The sequence below is a fragment of the Oryzias latipes genome, chromosome 15, assembly GCF_002234675.1.
Source record: "Oryzias latipes chromosome 15, ASM223467v1".
Taxonomy (NCBI): domain Eukaryota; kingdom Metazoa; phylum Chordata; class Actinopteri; order Beloniformes; family Adrianichthyidae; genus Oryzias; species Oryzias latipes.
The window spans coordinates 21,943,499-21,965,187 of NC_019873.2; the positions used below are offsets into that span (position 1 = coordinate 21,943,499).

The following is a 21,689-nucleotide window of genomic DNA, read 5'->3' on the forward strand; positions in this document are numbered from 1 at the left end:
AGCTCTAATCCACTCAGTGTATTTAACAATGATTAATGAGATGTCCAACTACAGGCAAGGACTGACTGACACATTCATCTGTATGAATCTGAAATGTATGCTATTTTTTTTAAAGGGGATCAGCATGTGTGACTCACAGAAACAGCGGGTTAATACTGTTCTCCTCTGGGGCTGAATCATGCGTGGACAACAAAAAACACAGCCCACAGCTAAAGATGGGGTTTGGGAAAATATGACACATGATGTATCATTTTACACATCGCAACGCTGCACTGACAAAAGCTCAGGATGATTGAGTAACAACTTGCTCTAAAGTCCCTCCCATCCCAACGAAGATCTAAACAGGATGCGAGTGTGTGTGCTTGTGCGTGCGCAGGCATCCCTTAGCACACGCTGCCTGCAACATTATCCCAACTGGGCGTCTTTAAGTAGGATAGATATGATAACCATTGCATCATGCTTGCTGCATTTATCATTGGTAATTTCAGATGAAATCATCTTCACGGTTCACCGAAGCATGGGAAGAGCTGTAAAGGATTTCATGCAACCCTGAAAGGTTGACTCATCTTGTTTGTGTTGATGCAAGCTGTGATACTTCAGATCAGTTGTTACAAAAAGCACAACAATCTACGCCTGTTTTTCAATCAGATTTTATTTGACAATATAGCTTTTGCTTTTCAGAGTACAATCAATACAGGGTACATAGGTAAAATATATTTTAAATAGAGGAGAAAAACTAAGGCATATCCTCTCACTGAGGAAAGTTAACAGTCTTGACAGCATTAATAATTAGACGAGGATAACATTTTTATGTTTATACTTCACCTCTAAAGCACTGTTGCCAACACTTATTGGAAAGATTTGCAGGCAAAGCTCGGTTACTTTTCAGTTGTTCAGCAAAGAGCTGGAGCACACACACATTTTGGAGAAGCACTGCCTCTCAAGGAACATTGCAAGGTCTGCCAAAAGTCTGGTGGCATTACTTTACCACTTTGATAATCCATCGTGTCACACATAAACCTACTAAAAGGCAAAACACTTCAATTATCTTCCTCATGCAAGCCTGCCTAGTGCCAGTGTTGCTTCTTAACTGGAACCGACATTAGAAGGTCCAGCTGCTCCTCTGGAGAAAATGTGTGGCACCAGTGAGCGGCCTGTTTGCCAAGGTGTGTTATGAAAGCTGTAATTTCCTGTACATGTTCTTAAGTTCAAAGATCTCTTGTTATTGCCTCTGTGACTTTGGGGATGGCATCACAGAAAGACCTAAACAACTGAACCATATGCACCAAACCGAGCTCCTTCTCACTCTTTCCCCTTCTGCCCTCTCTGTGTTTCACTCTCACATTTTCTTGCAGCCTTTTGTATACATACATTAACATTACACACACACACACACACACACACACCCACACACAAACACACAGATCTGTAACCTAGGTATGTACATGCTCCTGTGAGGGTAGTCCATGTTGTTACACAAGTGAACTTTCTCTCTCCTCAAAGGTTAATTACAACCTCTTTACACTTTTAGCTGTTTTTGGACCAAACTGGAAATAGAAACGTGTGCAAACCTATACAACTTGTACAAATACTGTGGTGCAGCAGCCCTTAATATTATTAACAGAAGCAGGGATTTAAAAAGAGTAAATAAGTCGTATTAAAATGCTGATGATGCCAAGGGTTAGTAATATATACTGCTTCTTATTTACAGCTAATGCACAGATGTGTAGCAAAAAACAAGTGTTGGTACAGAAAACTTTGGGTCTACTCGATACTTCTAGTAAATTTCATTGCTGTTTGCCCTTTTATCTGAAAAAAATTTTTTTTTTTTTTTTCATTTACATAAAATTTGAAAAGACCATCATTAGAAATGAAGGGCTTACCAGGCAAAAATGCCTTGTTGTCCCATTATAGCAAAGTGTGGTGTGACTGAAGCCTGCACGAGTATCTACAGAAGTCAGGCAACCAATGATTTGCAAGTACTGAGTGAAGTATACTGTGCTGAAACAGACATTTACTGTGTGAAGCGAAACCAGATCGGTGTGCTCTGCTTAAAAGGGGTAAGGTCCCACTATGATGGTGAGTCGCAGAACTGAGCTGGCACGGTAGTTCATAGTCAGGTGGTGGGTGACCATCTCCAGATCCACGACATACTCTTTTGGTCCGGACAAAGGCTTGGTCAGCACAAGCATGGCGCTTGCATTACCAGAACGCTGCAGAAAAAGGTTAGTAAAAGTATTTTTATTTTATATGACAGAAAAAAAACAGCCAATTTATTAATTATGATTATCCCATTTTTAGCCCCCCAAAAACGGTGTAATTTTCTAGGACATAGTTTCTGCAGAGCGGCAGCAGTTCATCAGAAATTCACCTCTAAATTGTTGGCGGTACCGTTGGCGTGGAGCAAGACTGTCTCCACTTCCCATCATCCCTTTTCTCCACTCTCTCCCGCTAGATTACAGCCCCTTACAACCCCAACATAACATTACTGGTGCAACAATAATGGCAAGCAATATTGGAGCCATCCAGCCGTACAGTTTTGAGCCAGATGCCAACTCAGACGTGGAAAACAAAGACGTACATGAATTTATTAGTCTGCAAGTGGATAAATTAGAATAGAGCAGACCTGGGAACTTGCGGCTTGCCGTTGTAGGTTCTACATCACAGCTACAAACTTTAACAATATTTTTCATCTGCTTCTGATTCGCAAGGATTTAAAAAAGGAACACTCAGACACACAATTTTAATTGTAATTTTCTTTAAATATGTCCATCATCAGTAAAAAAAAAACAACACAATTTTTATCAGAATGGGTCTTTAAGTAATTTAATTTTATATGAAGCCTAAAAAAATGTTATAATAAATTTTCATTTAGTCATGAAAACATGATTTATTTGATCCATAAAAAGGACAAAAGGAAGATTTGCTTTGTGTGATGTTACATGTACTGTGGGTAAACGTAGTAACAGTTAAGTGTTTTGAAATTCAAACTTTTTAACATGTAAAAGTCTTGACATGTACTAAACGAAGGTGAATTTCAAACACAGGATTAATTTTGAATAGAACCATGATTCTCTTTTTAACAAAATACTTGTTAAAAATCATACCAAAGTAGCTAACATAGTGATTGGGAATAAGATTTTTCTTTAAAATAGTGAAGTAAAGAGTCTAAGTTTGAAATGAATGTGGTGACAATTCCCAACAACTTACCCGGAGAAAAAATTCTCCAGCCTCGTTTCCTGCTTTAATCCTGAAGGTGTTGTGCGTGTTGGCATATATGCTAGTGGCTTGGATCTGGAAAATATCTGCTGGCACAGATCGGTCTGCCTGGATGCTCATGTATTTGTAGACTATAGATGGTGGGATACCCTCACAGTCAGCCTGAGATCGACAGATACAGCGGCTGCAAAGACACAACAGTTAGTCCTGCCTTTGAGACAACACAGAGGAGGTAAAACGACAGAAATTATGTTTACTTACTTTTCAGATGTCTGTGTGTAAGGTGACTCGCATGGGTTTCTGGGATAGCACCGGAAGCCCCCATAGTAATTCCAGCACATTTCATCAGCTTGGCAATCATGGGTTCCTGTCTCACACTCATTAATGTCTGGAAAGGTAGTAAAGGTAGTAAAAAGTGAAGAGGAGATCGTCACAAACGATTATACAGTGTCTCAAAACTTGCTTTTTCTCATTTTGTTTCATATTTGGGATGTGTTCCTGCAGAAAAGAACTTCATGTCCACTGGTTGAACAAACCCAAGAGGACAAACTGTTGCTCTGCTAGGGAAGCCCCTGATGTAACCTCACTCAGGCCTGAATCCAGCTCTTTCCCTGCAGCTCCATGAAAACATCATCAAATGTGCCTCAAACCACAGGACTATTTCTGGCACAGCCGCTTGGTTTCAATGCCGAATGATCGATGACACAGCGGGATGGATTCATGACTCCCTCAGTAAAGCTTGCACCTGACTGAGGTGGTGAAGAGGAAAAAAGTAACAGCTCTCCCCTTGAGTGTACTGGCGTTTCCAATAAATCCTCTACTGAAAACCAGTCATCATATGATTTTATGGGGGTTGCTCAGTAGGGCAGGTTTGTGTTGTGCAACTTCAGCAATATTTCTATGACAGTGCTGTTTGGAACATTGAACATATAATAGTAGAAGTAACCAAGATTCAACAGTGATTTCCAAACCAAGAGAACAAAGAAAACTGATAAAGCTTCTTGGGAATTTGTGTCGAAATAGAGTAAAAATAAAAAATGCATTACCCTGACATAGTCTGTTTCCCTGGAGCTGATATCCTTGTGGGCACTCACAGGCGTAACTTCCAGGTGTGTTAACACACTGGTACTGACACATGTAACTCGATAAGCTGCATTCATCTATGTCTGCAAATACAAAAACATATTTTTTTTAAGTCATAATGTTAGAAAAAAGATGTAAAAAACTTTTGTCCTTGCATGCTTTTGTGTTTTCACCTTCACAGGAGACCATGTCTGCTGCCAGCTCAAAGCCGTGGTCACACTGGCAGAGAAAGGAGCCAATCAGGTTGTAACAGTGATGCTGACAGGGGGCCTGCAGATCACATTCATTCACATCTGGAACAGAAGCAGATGTTTCACACAAGGGGATTCAACAAAAATCATTTTTAGCAGAACAGAGCTCAGCAGATTGATCTTCAAGACGTTGAAATGTTTCTGTTTATACAGATGGATCTTGTTTTTATGCATAATTGTTTAAAAGAATCGGTCTCAATAAAATAAGACAGGCTTTATTTTGAAACTGTATTTTTCGTTGATATTAACATCAATATGTGATGTTCTGTATAAATCAATGTGAACTGATTTCAGGCTAAATCACGCTAAACTGAAAACAGTTAATGAAAATGGATGTCAAATGTTAAACAGTTTTATTTTTATACTTGACAAAAACAAAGTTTCTGCATATTTTTTTATGTAGTATTCAATTCAGTTTTGCAAAGTATTAGGCTCTGCTTTGACTTTAATTATTTTAAAAGCCAGATTATAAGTTATGTATACAAGTTTAAAGTAATATATATATATATATATATATATATATATATATATATATATATATATATATATATAATAGGGACATTTTTATTGCTGGTTGGCTGTAATCTTCTTTTACAAACCAGAGGTCCAAAGGTACAGATAAAAACTAATAAATCAGACATGGTTAAATCCATGGAAATAAATACACAAAAACATGTTATCTTTGATGCTGTCTAGTGGGTTTTGAACTTTTTTTTTATATGCCTTAGGAGCAAGCAGGTTCATCACATATACATTAAGGGATCTGATTGAATAGTTTTTTTCCATGGTAGTTTAATTTTTACCTGTTCAAGGTATTTTGTAAAACAGTTGTTTTAATTTTGTTGTTTTTTTTCTACGATAATTTTTGAAACACCTGCATTTTACTTTCAAAAGACCTTTTTCACAATTGCAAAATTCTTAAAATTGCCTAATCTTTACAGAGTTTGTTTACATGCAAGAGATTTCCCTTAAAATTTCTGAATTTTCTTTTTTTTTAATTTGGCTGATAAAAGCAGGTGATGGTACCAACTTCCCCAGGCTCAGAGATGAATAGCAGGACTGTCTTGCCAGCTGGTAACAGAGTTGAAGTGAGAACACTATTAATCACAATGGAGCAGCTGTCAAACAACTGATTCAGGAATCTCAACTCTCTGTTTAAGCCATTCAGCACTGTCATATCTCTCTTTGGTCTATATGCAGCACTAAAAGAGAACAGCAAAACATTGAACAGGCAAATCTCTATTTTGCTGAAATATCACAGCTGCTGTGTTAAAAAAAAACAGCTACTGAAACAACAATGAAGGCATGATGGTAGAGAGCAAAGAGGACAATGGAAACTGAGACTTTGAGGAACTGTTCTCTGTTTCCGTCCAGAAAAATAGGAAAACAACTGGAATGGAATTGTGGCCCGAGAGAGTTAAAGAGCACGCAAGGCTTTTTAGTAACTTACCAACACAGCTGTGGTTGTTGTTGGCCAACTTGTAACCTGCTTTGCATTCGCAGTAGTAAGAGCCCTGGACATTCACACATCTCTGCATGCAGTAGTGGCCCATTGTACACTCATCTCGATCTGCAGGGAGTCATAAAAAACATGACAAAAAAGGTTTACTGTGCAAAGAAATCATAGAGGACCTCCTTACTTTTTGAGTCTTCAAACATCTGTTTCTTCCTCCAAAATTGTGATCAGAGTGAGTTTTGCATCTCACCAACACAGCGGTCTCCGTTCCTGAGATAGCCTGGAAGACACTGGCACATGAAAGACCCTCTGGTGTTGTAGCATGTCTGTTCAGGTCCACAAGTGTGCCGGCCTGTTGCACATTCATCTATGTCTGTAATAAACGCACAACAGAGGGGCTGAGAAGCAGCCACACACGTGTTCAATTCTTGCAGGTATATGTGACAAACAAAGCAGAACGAGGTGTTTGAACTGTGTGCACCTGGTGATGTGTAGAGCGGCTTTCCACTGAGAGGAAAACCTTTGACTCTGACCCCCTCACATCACACACAAGGTGAAAGACTTAGAAGCGTTCATTCAGAGAGCATGCGATTAAAGAAAGGAGGCTTTTATTCAGCAACTAAGGGAAAACACAGATCATTTCTTGTATTACTCTTTAGAGCAAATATGTGCACATAGATGTGCGTTTATGGGTTTGTGTGTGCAAGAAAGAAAAAGTACTATCAGCACAAAAACAAACAGAGCCAAACTCATTCACTTCCTATCAAACTGCACTCAATCACATTGCATAATATGAATAATTGACGATTGCTGTGGGTACACAAAGCTCAAACAAAACAAAGAAGGCAATGGAAAACAAGCTCTTGACTGAACGGCACATCAGAAATTAAGCAGGCGTCCATGAGGCCTCATGAGGTGATGAATGTTTGGGAACCTTTGGTTAAACCTCTGACACAAGACCAAACCTTAAAAAAAACTGCACGTTGAATGCTGTTCCCATAAATATGTTCTCAATTCTGGTTTGTTTTAAGCCAGAGCTTCTTTAAATAATATTTCTCACCATAACTCACACACATACATTTGCCAATAGTTTATAGTATCATCTCTGAGGCCCCCCAGCAGTCCTCTTGGGTGGTCCAATACAACCCATCACATGTAGACAGCTACTGGGCATCAGCGTAATCACATGACAGACACTTATCTTCCTACCACACACACAGTCAGAGGGGAAAAAAAGTTTTTTTTAACCACATTGTTGTTTGGCATGTGTAGTTTAACAATGATCAGAGGAATATAAGCAAAACTGCAGATGACATGATTATAATATTTGGTTCTTGGGGGTAAGATGCAAAAAATACACAAACACTTATAAACTCATTCAAGTATGTCACACTGATAAATCAAACTCTTAAAATGAAGGCTGGACTCCAACTTGCTGTTGAACACAAAAACTAAAAGCGATATTTTTCATTTATTCACGTAATATGACCTCTTTTGGAAAGTTTCACAACCTTCCTTGTCTACCTGAAGTCTCCTAAAATCCAGTTTCAAGTCCTCCACAATCTCAAGAGCTGCTGAAGGGAAAAGAGACTTAAATGTGTATGAGGGCTGAAAAAGATGAAAAATATGACAAAGCTTATCTGAAGATGCATTTTTAGAGAGCAGCATCTACCATGAACGAAGAATACAAAGACATGCTGTCCAGTTTGAAAAGTTTCAAAAACAAAGCATTTTTGTTCTGGAAATACAGGTCTTGATGTGTCTTTAAGACATCTGACTCTGCACTCTAAATGTAAAAATCAAGTACTGTGAAAAAAGAGACATGTATTACAGCAGGAAGCTATCAGCTCCCCAATGTCTAAGTCGCTGAAGCAGCATCAAAGTAAAATTGTAAATTTGAACTTAAATATTGTTTTCTCCTTTAATTATAACTCCATCTACCAGCAAAATTACAAAAAAAACATAGTTAAGCTTGTATAGACCATACTAAAACAATATTTGAATGACTGAAAACACCCATGCAGTAGGCAAGCGTCAGTATAAAGAGCCCCTGTAAATCATAAACGTACCTACTTACTCGAAGTATGTGGTGATTCACTTAGACTGGAAATGCTTTGCCCTCTGGCTGTCTAACAACTTCAGACAACAGCCGTCTAAGAACTGTGATTACTGATGAAATCTTGTAAGGTCTCGCCAGAAAGACAGTAAAATCAAAACCCCTGGTAAAAGGCTAAACAACAAAGCTCCACTGAGCACTTGATGTTGTGATGTTGCCCTATATTATTCTGAATAGTTTGGCTTATTTGTTTACAAATGCACATCTTCGACTGATAGCATGTTGCTACGACTTGGTGGCAGCTTCTAAAAATGCTAACATGTGGACAGCGAACTCTACACACGCTGGTCACTTTATTAGGCAGACCTGTCCTACTGCTCGCTAATACAAATTTCTAATCAGCCAATCACATGGCAGTAACTCAGTGCGCTTAGGCATATAGACATGGTCAAGACGATCTGCTGCAGTTTAAACCGAGCATCAGAATGGGGAAGAAAGGTGATTGGAGCGACTTTGAATGTGGCATGGTTGCTGGCGAGTTGGTCTGAGTATTTCAGAAATTGCTGATCTGCTGGGTTTTTCACCCACAACCATCTCTAAGGTTTACAGAGAATGGTCCGAAAAAAAGAAAATATCCAGTGAGCAGAAGTTCTGTGTGTCTTGTTGATGCCAGAAGGCAGAGGAGATTGGTTAGATGGATTCAAGCTGATAGAAAGGCAACAGGAACTCAAAGAACCACTAGTTACAACCAAGGTCTGCAAAAAAGCATCTCTAAACCCATAACACATCCAACCTTGAGGCAGATGTGCTGCAGCAGCAGAAGACCACACCCGGTGCCAGTCTTGTCAGCTAAGAACAGGAAACTGAGGCTACAACTCACACAGGATCACCAAAACTGGACAATAGAAGATTGGAAAAATGTTGTCTAGTCTGATGAGTCTGGATTTCTGATGGTGACATTTGGACAGGGTCAGAATTTGGCATCAACTACATGAAAGCATACATCCAGCCTGTCTTGTATCAAAGGTTCAGGCTGGTGGTGATTGTTTAAAGGTGTGGGGGACATTTTCTTGGCACAATTTGACTACGACACCAAATCCTACCTGGGTATTGTTGCTGACCATGTCCATCCCTCTGTGACCACAGTGTACCCATCTTCTGATGGCTACGTCCAGCAAGATAAGGCGCCATGTCATGAAGCTGGAATCATCTCAGACAGGTTTCTTGAACATGACAATGAGTTCACTGGACTTAAATGGTCTCAACAGTCACCAGATCTCAACCCAACAGAGCCCCTTTGGGATGTGGTGGAACAGGAGATTGGCATCACGGATGTGGAGCCAACAAATCGGCAGCAACGGTGTGATGCTATCATGTCTATATAGTCCAAACTCTCTGAGGAATATTTCCAGTGTCTTGTTGAATCTATGCCATGAAAGATTAAGGCAGCTCTGTTGAAAAACGGGGGTCCGACGATACTAGCAAAGTGTACCTAATAAAGTGGCCAATAGGTGTGTTCATGACAGCTTGAAAACCTTTGACCTACTCAGATTACATGAAGTGAATAAAACTTGTGCTCTTTTTCTTTGAGGCGGGTCGGGGGTGTTCCAGTGATTGTAAAAGAGATGGACAACCGGTGTGGTTACATGGCCCATTGGTGCGTGTAGAGAAAATGGGAAGCTAGTTTTTCAGTTTTGTGGTCATCATCATCTTGGCAAGATATGCCCTCACTAAATGTTCTTTTTTCTTTAAAATGAGCATACAAGACAGACTTACTAGCCTGCCAGTTGTTGGAACTCACCCAGAGCAATTATCTGGAACTTTAAATCTAACCATAAAGGCAAAAAAAATGTTTTTGAAACCAGACTGTTAGACTGTGAGATAATGTGGAAACAAATATACCACACATGGAAAAGGAAACCAAAACAAATGACAAATCTGCAACACTAATTTTATATGACAGGAAACTAGGATTAATAGTTTAATTGTGTAAATTGTAGCCCAAAAAACCTAAAAATCTCCAAAACTATGTACCACAATACTGGTGGGGAAGGGATAACACCCCTCAAATGTTATAGTTTTATCATTTAACAATCAGAAGCCAGTGCAATATATATTTTCATAGTCGTAATGTCAAACTAAAATGAGGTGATTCCTTTAATTGGGTTATTTTCATGTTGGTGCGTGTGCAGACAAGTGAGAGTCACTCTCCTCGTACCACAAGAAGCATGGAAAGCTTAAATAAAAGCATATGTGCTGAGTCCTCTCCAAATAATCACTCACTGGGATAAATTGTGGTGACTGCTACTTTCAGGAAGCTGTCACTACAAAGTCCCATCAAAGTTTGTGTGAAAGAGCTGAATTTTGATTGTGAGGGGGGTTAAAAAAAAACTATTCATCCATGTATAAGTCATTACAGCACCCCACAGTTTACGCACACCAAAAACGAAATAGCTTGAAGTAAATCGAGTCATCAGGAGTAATGATGTGTTGCGTGTAAGGAGGAGTGCGTTTCTGCTTAAGTCAGAATTTATTCAACATTCAAGTGCAAGCTTGTTGAAACATCACAGGCGAAGATAAGGCTGTCCAGCAAAAGATGGGGAAAAAAAGAATAAGGGAAAAAGGTGGGGGTTCCTTTTTTTTTTTTAACCAACAAAAAAAAGCTTCCTAAGATTTGAAATTAGATTTACGACCGTGTCTGCTTATATGATGTCAGAGTTAAAAGTCTATGCTTTTTGGGGGGGGGGATTAATTCTAAATGTCTTGTGGGAGAAGAGGGAGTAACAGTAATGGCGGCAGTTCAAAGAATGCAAGCTTATGTGCGTGTGTGGGTGTAAGTGTGCATCAGAGGTCCTGCTTGAGGTAGTTATTAAATGCAGAGCTGCTAATATTTTATGGACTCGGGTAATGCACCATAAACTGTTACATTTTGGTTGTGTGTGTTTAAAGACGCACTCCAATGAAAAAGGCTTTCTTTTGGTGTTTTTAACACATTCTTGTAGCATTTTTCTCATGATGTTGGACATAAATAAAATAATTTATGATTTAAATTGCTTTTCTAAATATGTCTTTATTCAAATCATGATGGGTCAGGAGCAGATAAAAACCTGCCGTTTGAAAAAGCTCTCTGTTGTTTTTGCATAAACTTGCAGACAAATGGATCCATTAACATCTTCGTTTTCCTGACTCAAAACTGTACGGCTGGATAGCTCCGATGGATAGCTCCGATATTGCTCGCCCTTTTTGTTGGAGTTGTAAGGGGCTGTAAGCTAGCAGGAGAAAGTGTAAACAGAAGGATCTTCCGTGCCAACAGTCCCACCCAAATTTCTGATGAACTCCTGCCGCTCCGCAGAAAATATGTCCTAGAAAACAACATAGGTTTTTTGATTCTGTGTAAAAACTGTGTAAATGTAGTTGGAGTGGGACGGTAAGTAACAAAAAAGATGCTTAGGGAAAAAGGGAAACATCATTTCAATTAAGCTCATCTCATATGCCTCATATTTTAAGGGGATATTGAAGCATCCTTCATTACCACTCGAGGGCCTTTAGTCTTCTTCTGATTGAACCACTAAAGTTAAAATGAGAGACTTGTTCCAAAAAACAGTTGGAGTCAATCTGATGCTGTTGGACAGCCTCCCTTTTCTCCTTTTATTACGGGATAATTCAATCTTTAGGAAAGCAGGTGGCAAGACGTGCGATGTTAATAATGCATAAAATTTCACAACATCCAATTTATCAAGGCGTTTTCAACACCCTCCTTTCTGTGCCTGCTTTTGCCTGACCTCAAACACCTTAACACCACTCCTCACTGCATGAACATGCTGCTCATTTGTGCAGAACTATCTTTTTCAAAGCAGTGTGAGGCGCAGCAACGGGAGGGGTTTCTCTTTCAGATATGGCCTGCGTAAAGCAGCTGATAACATAAATGATGCTGTAATCCACCCAAAGTACAGCACATTTCTTTCCTCCCAAGGACTCTTTTATCAATGTCATTGTTCAAAATGAGTTTTCTTGCCTTAAAGTGTTGTAACTCACAGGACAAATTGTTCACACATCTAAAGGCGGAGCAGTCTTGGCAGAAAATCTATCCAGTGTGCCAGTTCTCTTTCTGACTGATATGAAAGCTTCCTCCTGCTCCTACACGTGTCTATAGAAAGACAGAATTAGCACCCTCTCAGTTAAAAAAGAATATCAGTTGTAAAGCTGTAACAACTGAAAGTCATGCTAACAAATGGGAAATTTAAAAAAAAATTGCAGAAACTGCAAAAAAAATTGTAGGAAAAAAATGGATGAAACAAAAAGCAGAAAGTGTGAGAAACATTAGCTCTCTCCGTGAGTGTAACCCCACAGAGTGAAAAGCGGTGATTTATAGCAGCTCGGTGTTCCCTTCCATCATGAAGTAAACGGAAAGATCCACATAGAACACATCAGAGGAGGAAGCAGCTGGCTGTTGCATAGCCACCGACCTCCAGGATAATAATAACAACAACATTCGGCACTTACACAGAGAAGACCGGGCAGAGCCGCTTTCTTCTTGTCTTCTCTGTGTGATGGTAGCGAGGAGCCAGTGGCAAACCACAGAGCAATAACAACATAACTCTACAGCCGCACTGCACCAGCCAAGAGAGGCTTTGCCTCCACCATGCTTTGATTATACTACAAAGACTGAAAAGACTTTGGCATTAGTTCAAAGCCCAAGATTTTTACTTGTTTTTTATTTATTTAATAAGCAAAATTTTTGCTAATACTAGTAGTTTGCAAAAGATTTTTTTTAGATTGAACATGACATTAGTTGGCTTTTTTTCCCCGTCATATTTAATGAGGACGTCTGAAAAATTGGCTCTCAATAAACGATACAAGCTCAGGAAACAAACCTAAAACTAAAAAGCTACAGTAACAGCATGTTTTTCAGGCACAAATTGTGAGTGAAAGTGAATTTCTCTGTAATATTTGCAATTAAATAAAGGATTTGAACACAAACAATCTAATCGACAGAAGAAACAAATGTGAAAAAAACAGGCAAAATTTTTCTAAATGTCTTTTTTTACATCATGAATATGTTTTTCTATATAAAAATTACAATTTCAACCATGTTGACTTCCTTTTCTGTATTTTTACAGTGATTGTTTCTGTATTTTGTAAAAAATAAAAATAGATAAATAAAAATACGGCCAATTGTTGGCTGTGAAAACAACGATTTACTGATTTAGTAATTACTTAAAGATACTAAGCTACAGCCAAAGTAGATTTACTTTATGTTGAAATTTTCTGAATATTTCAGTGTTTTGGCAAAACCTTTTTTGTTGTTCTTGCTTCTGCCCAACTCATGTTTTAAGCCTCTGCCTGACACAGCTCTGATACGACTGATGATGCCACTCTTGATCATTTTAAAATGACAAATTTGATCAGATTTTATTCTGTATTTTATGTTTTATTGTTTTGTATACTGTCTTTTGTTTGTATTTTTAATTTTATGTGTACTGTTTACTGTCTATCTCTTACGCTCTTCCAAGAGACTCCAGGTGGAAATTAGCCTGTGGCTAGAATCTGACACATCTACAATTCTTTTAGTGTTCAATATTTCAATAATCAATATAAAGTTAAAGTGGGGTCTGTGTGGCAAATGCAGGGACTTAATGCTGATCCCCTTGAAAATATACTAAGTACAAGAAAGTGCTACTTCTTGTAGGAAAATCTGAAGTTTGAATGCAGTGGATAAGACCCCTGCTTTTATATGTGGTACGTTTTTGCAGAACAAGCTGATAATCATCCCAGAGCTGAGACCAACACAATAATAGCAGCCTTTAACCTCTTAATGTCGTATGCTGCTAATTTAGAACATACCATATAATCCAGGACAGGCAAAGAGATTAAATAAATGTAGGTATGAAGGGGTTACCACCTAAACTGAAAAGCAGGATCGATTATTAAAATGTTTCCACGTTATACTATTTGAATGCTTAGTGAAGCGATATATATATATAAATATATACATTCATATTTATATAAATGTATAATGTTTGTATTTAGAATCTCTGTCATCACTTCTGTTGTAGTTGAGATGCTTCTTTAATTTGCACTCCTTTTGTTCACATAATTTTTTTTTTTTTTTATTATACTTTATAAACTTTTCAAGAAAAAAACACAACACAAACCAGCACAGCACAGCAGACATCTAATAGTAAAAGGTGCACACACAATATAGATTACAATAACATGTTGGGATGTTTTCTTAAAACAGTTACTAAAAACTTAGAAGTATAAAATGTGAGCCTCCTTTACAAAGTATATCAGATAATTCTCAAGGAGTGTGTTTCAAATAAGGCTGCCACGTCTTGTTGAAAATGTCGGTTCACATAATTTTTATTTTTTTTTGTAAAAAAAATCACAAGTCGAATTAGAAAATATTTATAAGAAATACATCTATCAATCCTTTTAAAATAGTTGCACTCTCTTTTATGTAAAAGAATTAAAGCATCTTTAACAGAAACTTGATTTTTCATGAGAAATAAAGTAATATCTGTTTAGTTTTGTATTAAATGTTATAACAACTATTGACAGAAAAACTCCCTCTGCTTCTTTGGATCTGCAGGGATACATTTGAACAGAGTAAAAATACTAAACACACCAAAGGCCATGGGGGGTATTTGTAAGGCCAGCGCTGCCAATCCTGGAAAGCGTCTTCATCTCAGAGGATAAGATATAAAACACCTGTGGTCACAGATGAATCTGCCATTGCAACAGCTGCACCAAGACGAGCAGTAAAATCACAGCTACGACGGTGTGTTAAAGACCTACTGATGCAGGACAAATCAGTCTTCTGAGGGCAGGTGGAAGATGGGAGCTTACATGATAACACAAGGTTTAAATTGTCTTTTATTTTTAAGGAAGCTAAATAGAAGGAGTCAGTTTTCCGTATTATTTTTTAAAATATATTCTGTGCTTTTAAATGTAAAATTTAGCGTTTGGAGTTTCATATTTCATATTTCCCACTTCCTCCAAAAAATCCCCTTCCCAATCTTTCTTTATTTTTATTTTATTTTAATTTAACATCTGAAAAATGTCCTGAAAGACTTCAGGGGGTTTTCTGGATTACCAGATCTTTTTACACTTTTTTTCTAAATTTCACATTGAAACAGGAGCAACTGAGAACAAAAAAACAGAATTGACTGTATAGGTCAAATCAAGAAGAATGCCGGCACGTTAAGCTCTGATACCTGTCTTCTTTCTCTGCTTCTTCTGCTCACTGCATTCCTGCATCCCGCAGATCCATCCAACGTTTGTTTATTAAGGTGGTGAGTAATTCTAACCATCACAAAAGACGGGAGCAAACGAAAAAAAAAAAAAAACACCGCTGAAATTCCAGAGATATTCCTCCCAAGAGCATTGCATCTGTGTGGAAAAATGTTACTGCATGCGCCCTGCCTTGTTTGGAAAAGTACACAAGTTCTCTGTCGCACAGAGCTTATTAACTATTAAAACATATCTTGGAAAAATTTCCTCGCTCTCAATATGAGGAGTGTCCAGACAGAGCTGAACTCCTCAGGTTAGTAGGTGGAAATGCAGCCTACCTGACCTTACCTAACCAGACAAGTAAACAAGAGTGGCATGTTCCTTCATGTCCACTGCTGCTGTGCTTGAGTATCTAATTTAGAGATAAAAAATAAATAGGCGGCAGCTAAAGTATGTAAAGTCAACGCTCATAAGAAAATACAAGAAAAAATGTTTTTCTGTAACCAAAATATCCAAAGACATAAATTTTCTAAAATATTTGAACTGTAAACAAGCCCTTTCCAGTTTTCATCTGATTTGACAACTTCTGATGGATAACCTTCATTTCTAAGGGGTGGTGATCTCACCCTGGCACACAACACACTGCTTGTATGCATCACTCGGCACCAAAAACATCATATGTGTGAATGATTGGTGGGATGGTGGAGGTCATGGAAATGTGGGGCATCATTAAGCTGTCACCCTTTGCACAGCAAAGGCTCATAGCCTCACTGGGCAGCTCTAGTGCGGCGCCAGCTTCCCCTATGTGTCACCGCAACAACACACACTTAGGCTCCTGTTTGCACTCACAACTGGAGGCCTTTATTGCTCCGTGAGACTAAAAATTTAAGCTGCCATCAAAAAAACATCATTAAGCTAAAGTGCGCTCTATGTTTTTATGGTTTGTTATGCTTTTAATCAGTATAAAATGCTCTTATGAGGGGCCTTTTTGTTTTTCAGACTAATCTTTCGACAATTTAATGTCTTCTTCGGAAAAACGGCTAACTTTTTTTGAGGGAGTTTAGCTGATCTTTCTACTATTTGCCACTCACTCAGCAATAAGTCACCAAAACAGCTCTGCAGCTGTACAACCTAGGATTCTGGTGCAACCTGGGTTGGCCAGCGCTCTGGCAATTCTGTGGTTATTCAATCAGTGTCAGCCTTTTCTTCTTCCTCTTTGCCCTACCTGACTCTGCACTCTGGGTTTCCTCCAGAGAATGGTGAGTTTGCAGGGAAACGTCTGATGTAAGCGCTATTTGATACATTGAGGTTTCCCTCTATTGAAAGTTAATGGGAATTCCTTTACTAGCAAGATACGTAGCTGTGCAGAAACAAGCAGTGCAGGACGAAAACAGATGAGATTCCTGTGCACAAGAACAATTGGCTCATTGAAACAAGTTAAAGGTAATGACAGAGAAACCAGAGACTGATGTAAACAAAGATTATATCACCCCCCCAGTATAAATGTAAGCCTCAGAACAGCATCAGACGCCTTTCAGTTAAAAGATCAGACATTCAAAGCAATAACGCTGACGGTAACAGCCCAACTTTGTTTAGCCTGTGCACTGAAACTGCACACCAGTGAATAAGTAATACACCCATGCCACCTCGCTCATGTGGTTACTTTAACTGATATGCTGCCATGTTTTACACTCCAATAAAACCTAATTGGGTTCCAATTCAGAGAAACACATAAAGCACCTTACACATATCTTTGCCCCAGGTGTAAAATCAAATTTGGTACTTTCAGTGGAGCTGTGTGACCGCAAACCTTCACCACACAGCCACTCACCACATGTTTCTGCCTATTGGCAAACGGTGCTCCTAACCGCTGAACACATGTACTGAAAAGCACTTACATGACAATTTTAAAGCTGCGCCACAGAGCTCACGCAGGCCAACACGAATGTGGTTACAGGGAGGGATTTCAGCCCCTTATGGTCAAGTGGCACAAAGCAGTTGATAAGCACAGCAGTTTGTGTGTGTCGGCAGACTTCTTCTTTCTCTTTCGGCTTTTCCCATCAGGGGTCGCCACAGCGAATCATCCTTTTCCACCTTTTGTCGGCAGACAAAAGAAAGAATCTTTAAACCCCTCCCTGCGTGAAAGGATCAAAGGGGCTCGCTCCAATACAAGATCACACCTGCACAGTATCCAATCCTACCTAGATCACAGCCTTGTCAAGGCCAAAGAATTATTTACATTAGTGGTATTCGTGAGAACGGAGTCTCAAAAATCTGTGCTTAACACCCAAAGAAAAAGAATTTTTTTTTTTTTTTTCATTTAACCTTTATTTACCCAGGAATTGTCCCATTGAGATTAAGAATCTCTTTTTCGAGGGAGTCCTGGGTAGACAGAAGCGGAGGTATGGCCAAAAACACTGTGCTTTGAGCAATCAAAAAGTGCAGAAAACATTACATCACAGCAGGGAGAAAAAGTAGAAGCCTGCAATACATCTGGCAGCTACACATAGTTTAGCTGCTGATGACTGTCAAACTGAGGGATGTACAGTTCCACCTTTAGGCTATACTTATTGAGGCGTTGTTTGTTGGCAAAAAGCTGTCAAACACCTTTACAGCTGCATTAGGCTGCTTGCAGGCAGTAGCAGTGGACCTAGAAAACTGCAACAGCTGGCAGAAATGGGTGAATTCAATATTCCAATTCAAACTGCAACAGTGCAGAACCGAGGTCAGACTAATGTTTAGTTTTCCACATAAAAGTGTCTTTTGCTCTTTTACCCTCTTCATTTGATTTGAAAAAAATCTTTTTAACTTTTTTTGCAGTTTTTTAGAAAATAAAACAATAATAAAATGTTTGCAATTAAATATTTGTAAAGAAAACAAAAAAAGGAGAGACATCTACATGTAAACCTTACCTCTGCAGAGGTTCTGTTCGTCCGCAGTGAAACCAGATGAACAGAGAATGGTCCGAGCAGCCGGGGAGTCCCTGGGACCGCCTGGAACAGGTACGGGAAGATGAGCAGGAATTGGAGGGATGGCAGGGACTTCTGGCACTGGGTCGGGCAGGGGTACCTGCTCACTTTCCTCCTTAGTAACATATATGACAGCGTTCTTGGGGAGGCAGAGGTATCCACCAAAGTTGTTGATACACTGCATCCCTCCCTTACAGGCATCTTCTAATAGTTTACATTCATCAATGTCTGGAACAGAAGCAATGAAATAGATGGATTTCTATTAGAGTTAAGTCGGGGAAAAAAATCTTCTGGCATCAGGTGAGTAAATGTGACAGACGGTCTTACCTCTGCACTGTTCTCTAACTTCATCATACTTGTAGCCCTCTGTGCACTGTGAAGCAGACATCATAAAACACATGTTCGTGTAACAACATGTACTAATGTAAACATGAACTTGGAGACCCCTATCGAAAATAAATATCCTGTTACAGAGAAACATCGCTCACTCACTGTGTAGGAGATGGGCTCCTCGGTCTCCTGAGAAGCGACCTGAGTGAAAAGCGCACAGAGACACACGCAGATCCCCAGCATGTTGACCGAGCTCCGCAGAGGCACTGCAACGAGATGGATTATTTTCTGTTTAATACCAGTTATTACATAATTGATGGCATTGCTTAACGAGTCCCAACATCTCCCACTCCTGGCGTGATGTTTATGTTGGCTTTGCGCCAGAGAAATGTGCGGCGTCAACAATGTTTTTCTTCCAGTTTTATCTCCCAAAAAAGTTTGGTGCGTAATGCGCGTAAGGACCGTGCGCATGAATATGATTTTTCTAAGAAGTATAAGGAAAAGAAATTCACAGATACCATTTCAATTAAGATTACGCACAGAAGAAACTGTCATTTTGGTCTAATGGGTTAAATTCTTTGTTCATGCTTAGTCCAAGATTGTGAAATTTATTTTAAAAACTCTTGAAAACAAGCAGCAACAGAGTCCAGTGTCTCTCCCTCTAGCTGGATTCTCTATTGAGCTTCGCTCTGTTTAATATGTTTGGGGTCTTTTTTTAAAAAGGAGACAGAGAAAAAAACTTTACGCATCCTCTTAGTCTTTGAATGGCGCTTACCTGCGCTTATCCAACTCGCCTGGAGTTCAGAAGAAAACGTTCCGGGTTTCTTTTGTAGCAAATGCGGCCGCGTTGGAAGCCAAAAAAAAATGGCCTGAAGCCCGAGTAAACGGCGCAGTGACTGTTTGAGGAGGAGAAAGATTGTGGTGAACATGCGGTTGGTACAGTAGGACATACTGGGGCAGGTTGAACTCCAGGGTTTTCTCTTACAGTGATGCAGCAAACCATCTCCAGGATACAATGGCTCCCTCTATAGACTAATGGAGGTGAGAGAGGTAATGCTCCAGAAGTCAGATAACAATAATATATAAATATATATGTATAAAAAAAGATTGCTAAAGCAGGCAGCAAAAATTATAACCTAAAATATACTTTTGTAAAGTTGTAGGACTTGTTGCGCACGGTCTTTACGCGCATTACGCACAAAACTGTTTTGGCTAAAACTGGAAGAAAAACCGAGTTGATGCCGCACATAGCATGACTCTGCATTGATTTTAACGGTTGTCACATTTGATGGAAAGTTTCCGGAGACCTTTGCAGTTTTAAAAAAGTGTTTGCTATGTGTATGAGTAACAGATGGCATAATCAAATCCCGTGTTAAGACTCCTGTCAACAACCGCAACAACACATTTCACGGTGTGCACAAGATGCCTCCGCTTCAGGAACATCTGCTGGAGCTGGCATGTTCTCCAACATTTCTCACTGATAAATAGACATGCACGGGCGAATTCATGTGTGAACGCCGGCTGCTTGTCAATTTGGACTTGGCACGTTCTCCTGTAGGGATGACCTTTTGACTTCTCATAGGGTGTGGCAGTTTTCCCAGTGGGGCCACGCCCTTTAATCTGAGTGGTAAATGTCTTGACTAAATAATCAATTACATAAACATGCAATCCCCCACCCCACCCCCTAGAAAAAAATAGGCATATTTATAATTACCAAATTAATGATCATAAACTTAAGCATGTTTTAATGTAGTTTATATTTTAGCAGATGCAAAACCTTTGCAGACTGATCTAAAGCTTGAACATAGATGCTCATTCATTTTTTAGAAGCTTTTATCTAACATGCAATTGCTTTACACACAGAGGTAGCCTTAGAAATATACTGAACTGTAAAATTTCTGTGTGGAGTTCGCATGTTCTCGCGTCCATAGGTTTGATTGTGAGTCTGTGCCCTGCGACAGACTGGTGACCTGTCCAGGGTGTACCCCGCCTTCGCCCATCAGTAGCCAGGACAGTCACCGGCAACCTAGTGACCACGAAAGGAATATGGCAGGTTAAGAAAATGGATGGATGTTGTCATTTTAGATATTAGCCAAATCCAGTAGCAGAGCTGGAACATTTTGTTTGGGAGGGTGGGCAGAAGACTCGGGAAGGGCGGCAAATGAGAACAGCAGAGTGAAAGGCCATTATAAATTAAAGGATCAAAAATACGTTTTTCAAAGTTGTATTAATAATGATAAAGTAACCATTCTTTTAGAGTAAGTGCTATTACTAGCAAAAATTAATTTGTGCAGAAATTCCTGAAAGACCTTAAAATTTTTCATTTAACAATGTTGCTTTAGTAATTTTTTAAGTGCTTAAAGAAGCTTTGGTGGCTTCTTAACCTTTCTCAATAATTATACTAATACTGACACAAAATTTGGGTAAATGGGGGTGACAGACCTTTTTGTTGAGGGGTCAGATGTTCCCTCTGGCCAAATGTGATACAAGAAAGCACAAATTGTAAATGTAACATCACAAATTTCCGCCATTGTGACATATAAACTGTGAAAGTTTGTTCTCAATATTTGACATATTTATCCACATGCATGTGCACACCACAGAATTGTCAAAGCCAGAAGATTGTTTATTGTTTTATTGCTTTCACAGTTTTGTTTACATAGCCAAACATTCGCAATGCTCAGTTCTCACAGAAATCAAGATTTGCGATGTTTCTTTCGATGCTGAAGGTAATGCACCAGGTACTGTTGGCAACTGAGTATCAGCCAATCAGTTCCTGATGCAGTATCATCCACACCAGAAAGGTCCGTCCTCGTCCCTCCAGCAGAACATCCAAAAATGAAAACCCACTAAAAACTGTGTTGGATGAGGAAAATGGGGCGTTACCATAATATTAATAATAAAACCAACACGGCCCAGTAGCCTAACACTGCACAGTGCACAATCACACTGAGTCAACATGGCAGAAGAAGCATCTGGATTCAAGCCAATTAAAAATATGCATGCACTCTAAAAAGGAGCTCAGAAACATGAGGCTTTATTTGAAAGAGGTGTCTTTTTGGGGGGGGGGGGGGGGGGGGCAAAAAAGGGGA

General features: G+C 39.2%; 1 protein-coding gene across 2 annotated transcripts; it reads right to left on the reverse strand.

Annotated features, from left to right (window-relative positions):
- Positions 1 to 632: 632 nt before the first annotated feature.
- On the reverse strand, positions 633 to 20,632 carry LOC101159128 (EGF-containing fibulin-like extracellular matrix protein 1). 2 transcript variants are annotated; one of them, XM_020709569.2, is made up of 11 exons: positions 20,486 to 20,632; positions 18,760 to 18,863; positions 18,595 to 18,640; positions 18,211 to 18,495; positions 6,260 to 6,382; positions 6,004 to 6,123; positions 4,476 to 4,595; positions 4,266 to 4,385; positions 3,481 to 3,607; positions 3,211 to 3,403; positions 633 to 2,213 (listed from the first exon to the last, which is right to left on the reverse strand). In XM_020709569.2, the coding sequence occupies exons 1-11, from the start codon at positions 20,595 to 20,597 to the stop codon at positions 2,052 to 2,054; spliced, it is 1,512 nt and encodes a 503-aa protein (XP_020565228.1). In that variant the 5' UTR covers positions 20,598 to 20,632; the 3' UTR covers positions 633 to 2,051. The 2 variants fall into 2 exon arrangements, with proteins under 2 accessions (XP_020565228.1, XP_004077176.1); XM_004077128.3 differs by lacking the exon at positions 20,486 to 20,632 and adding an exon at positions 19,373 to 19,562.
- Between the last annotated feature and the right edge of the window lie 1,057 nt (positions 20,633 to 21,689).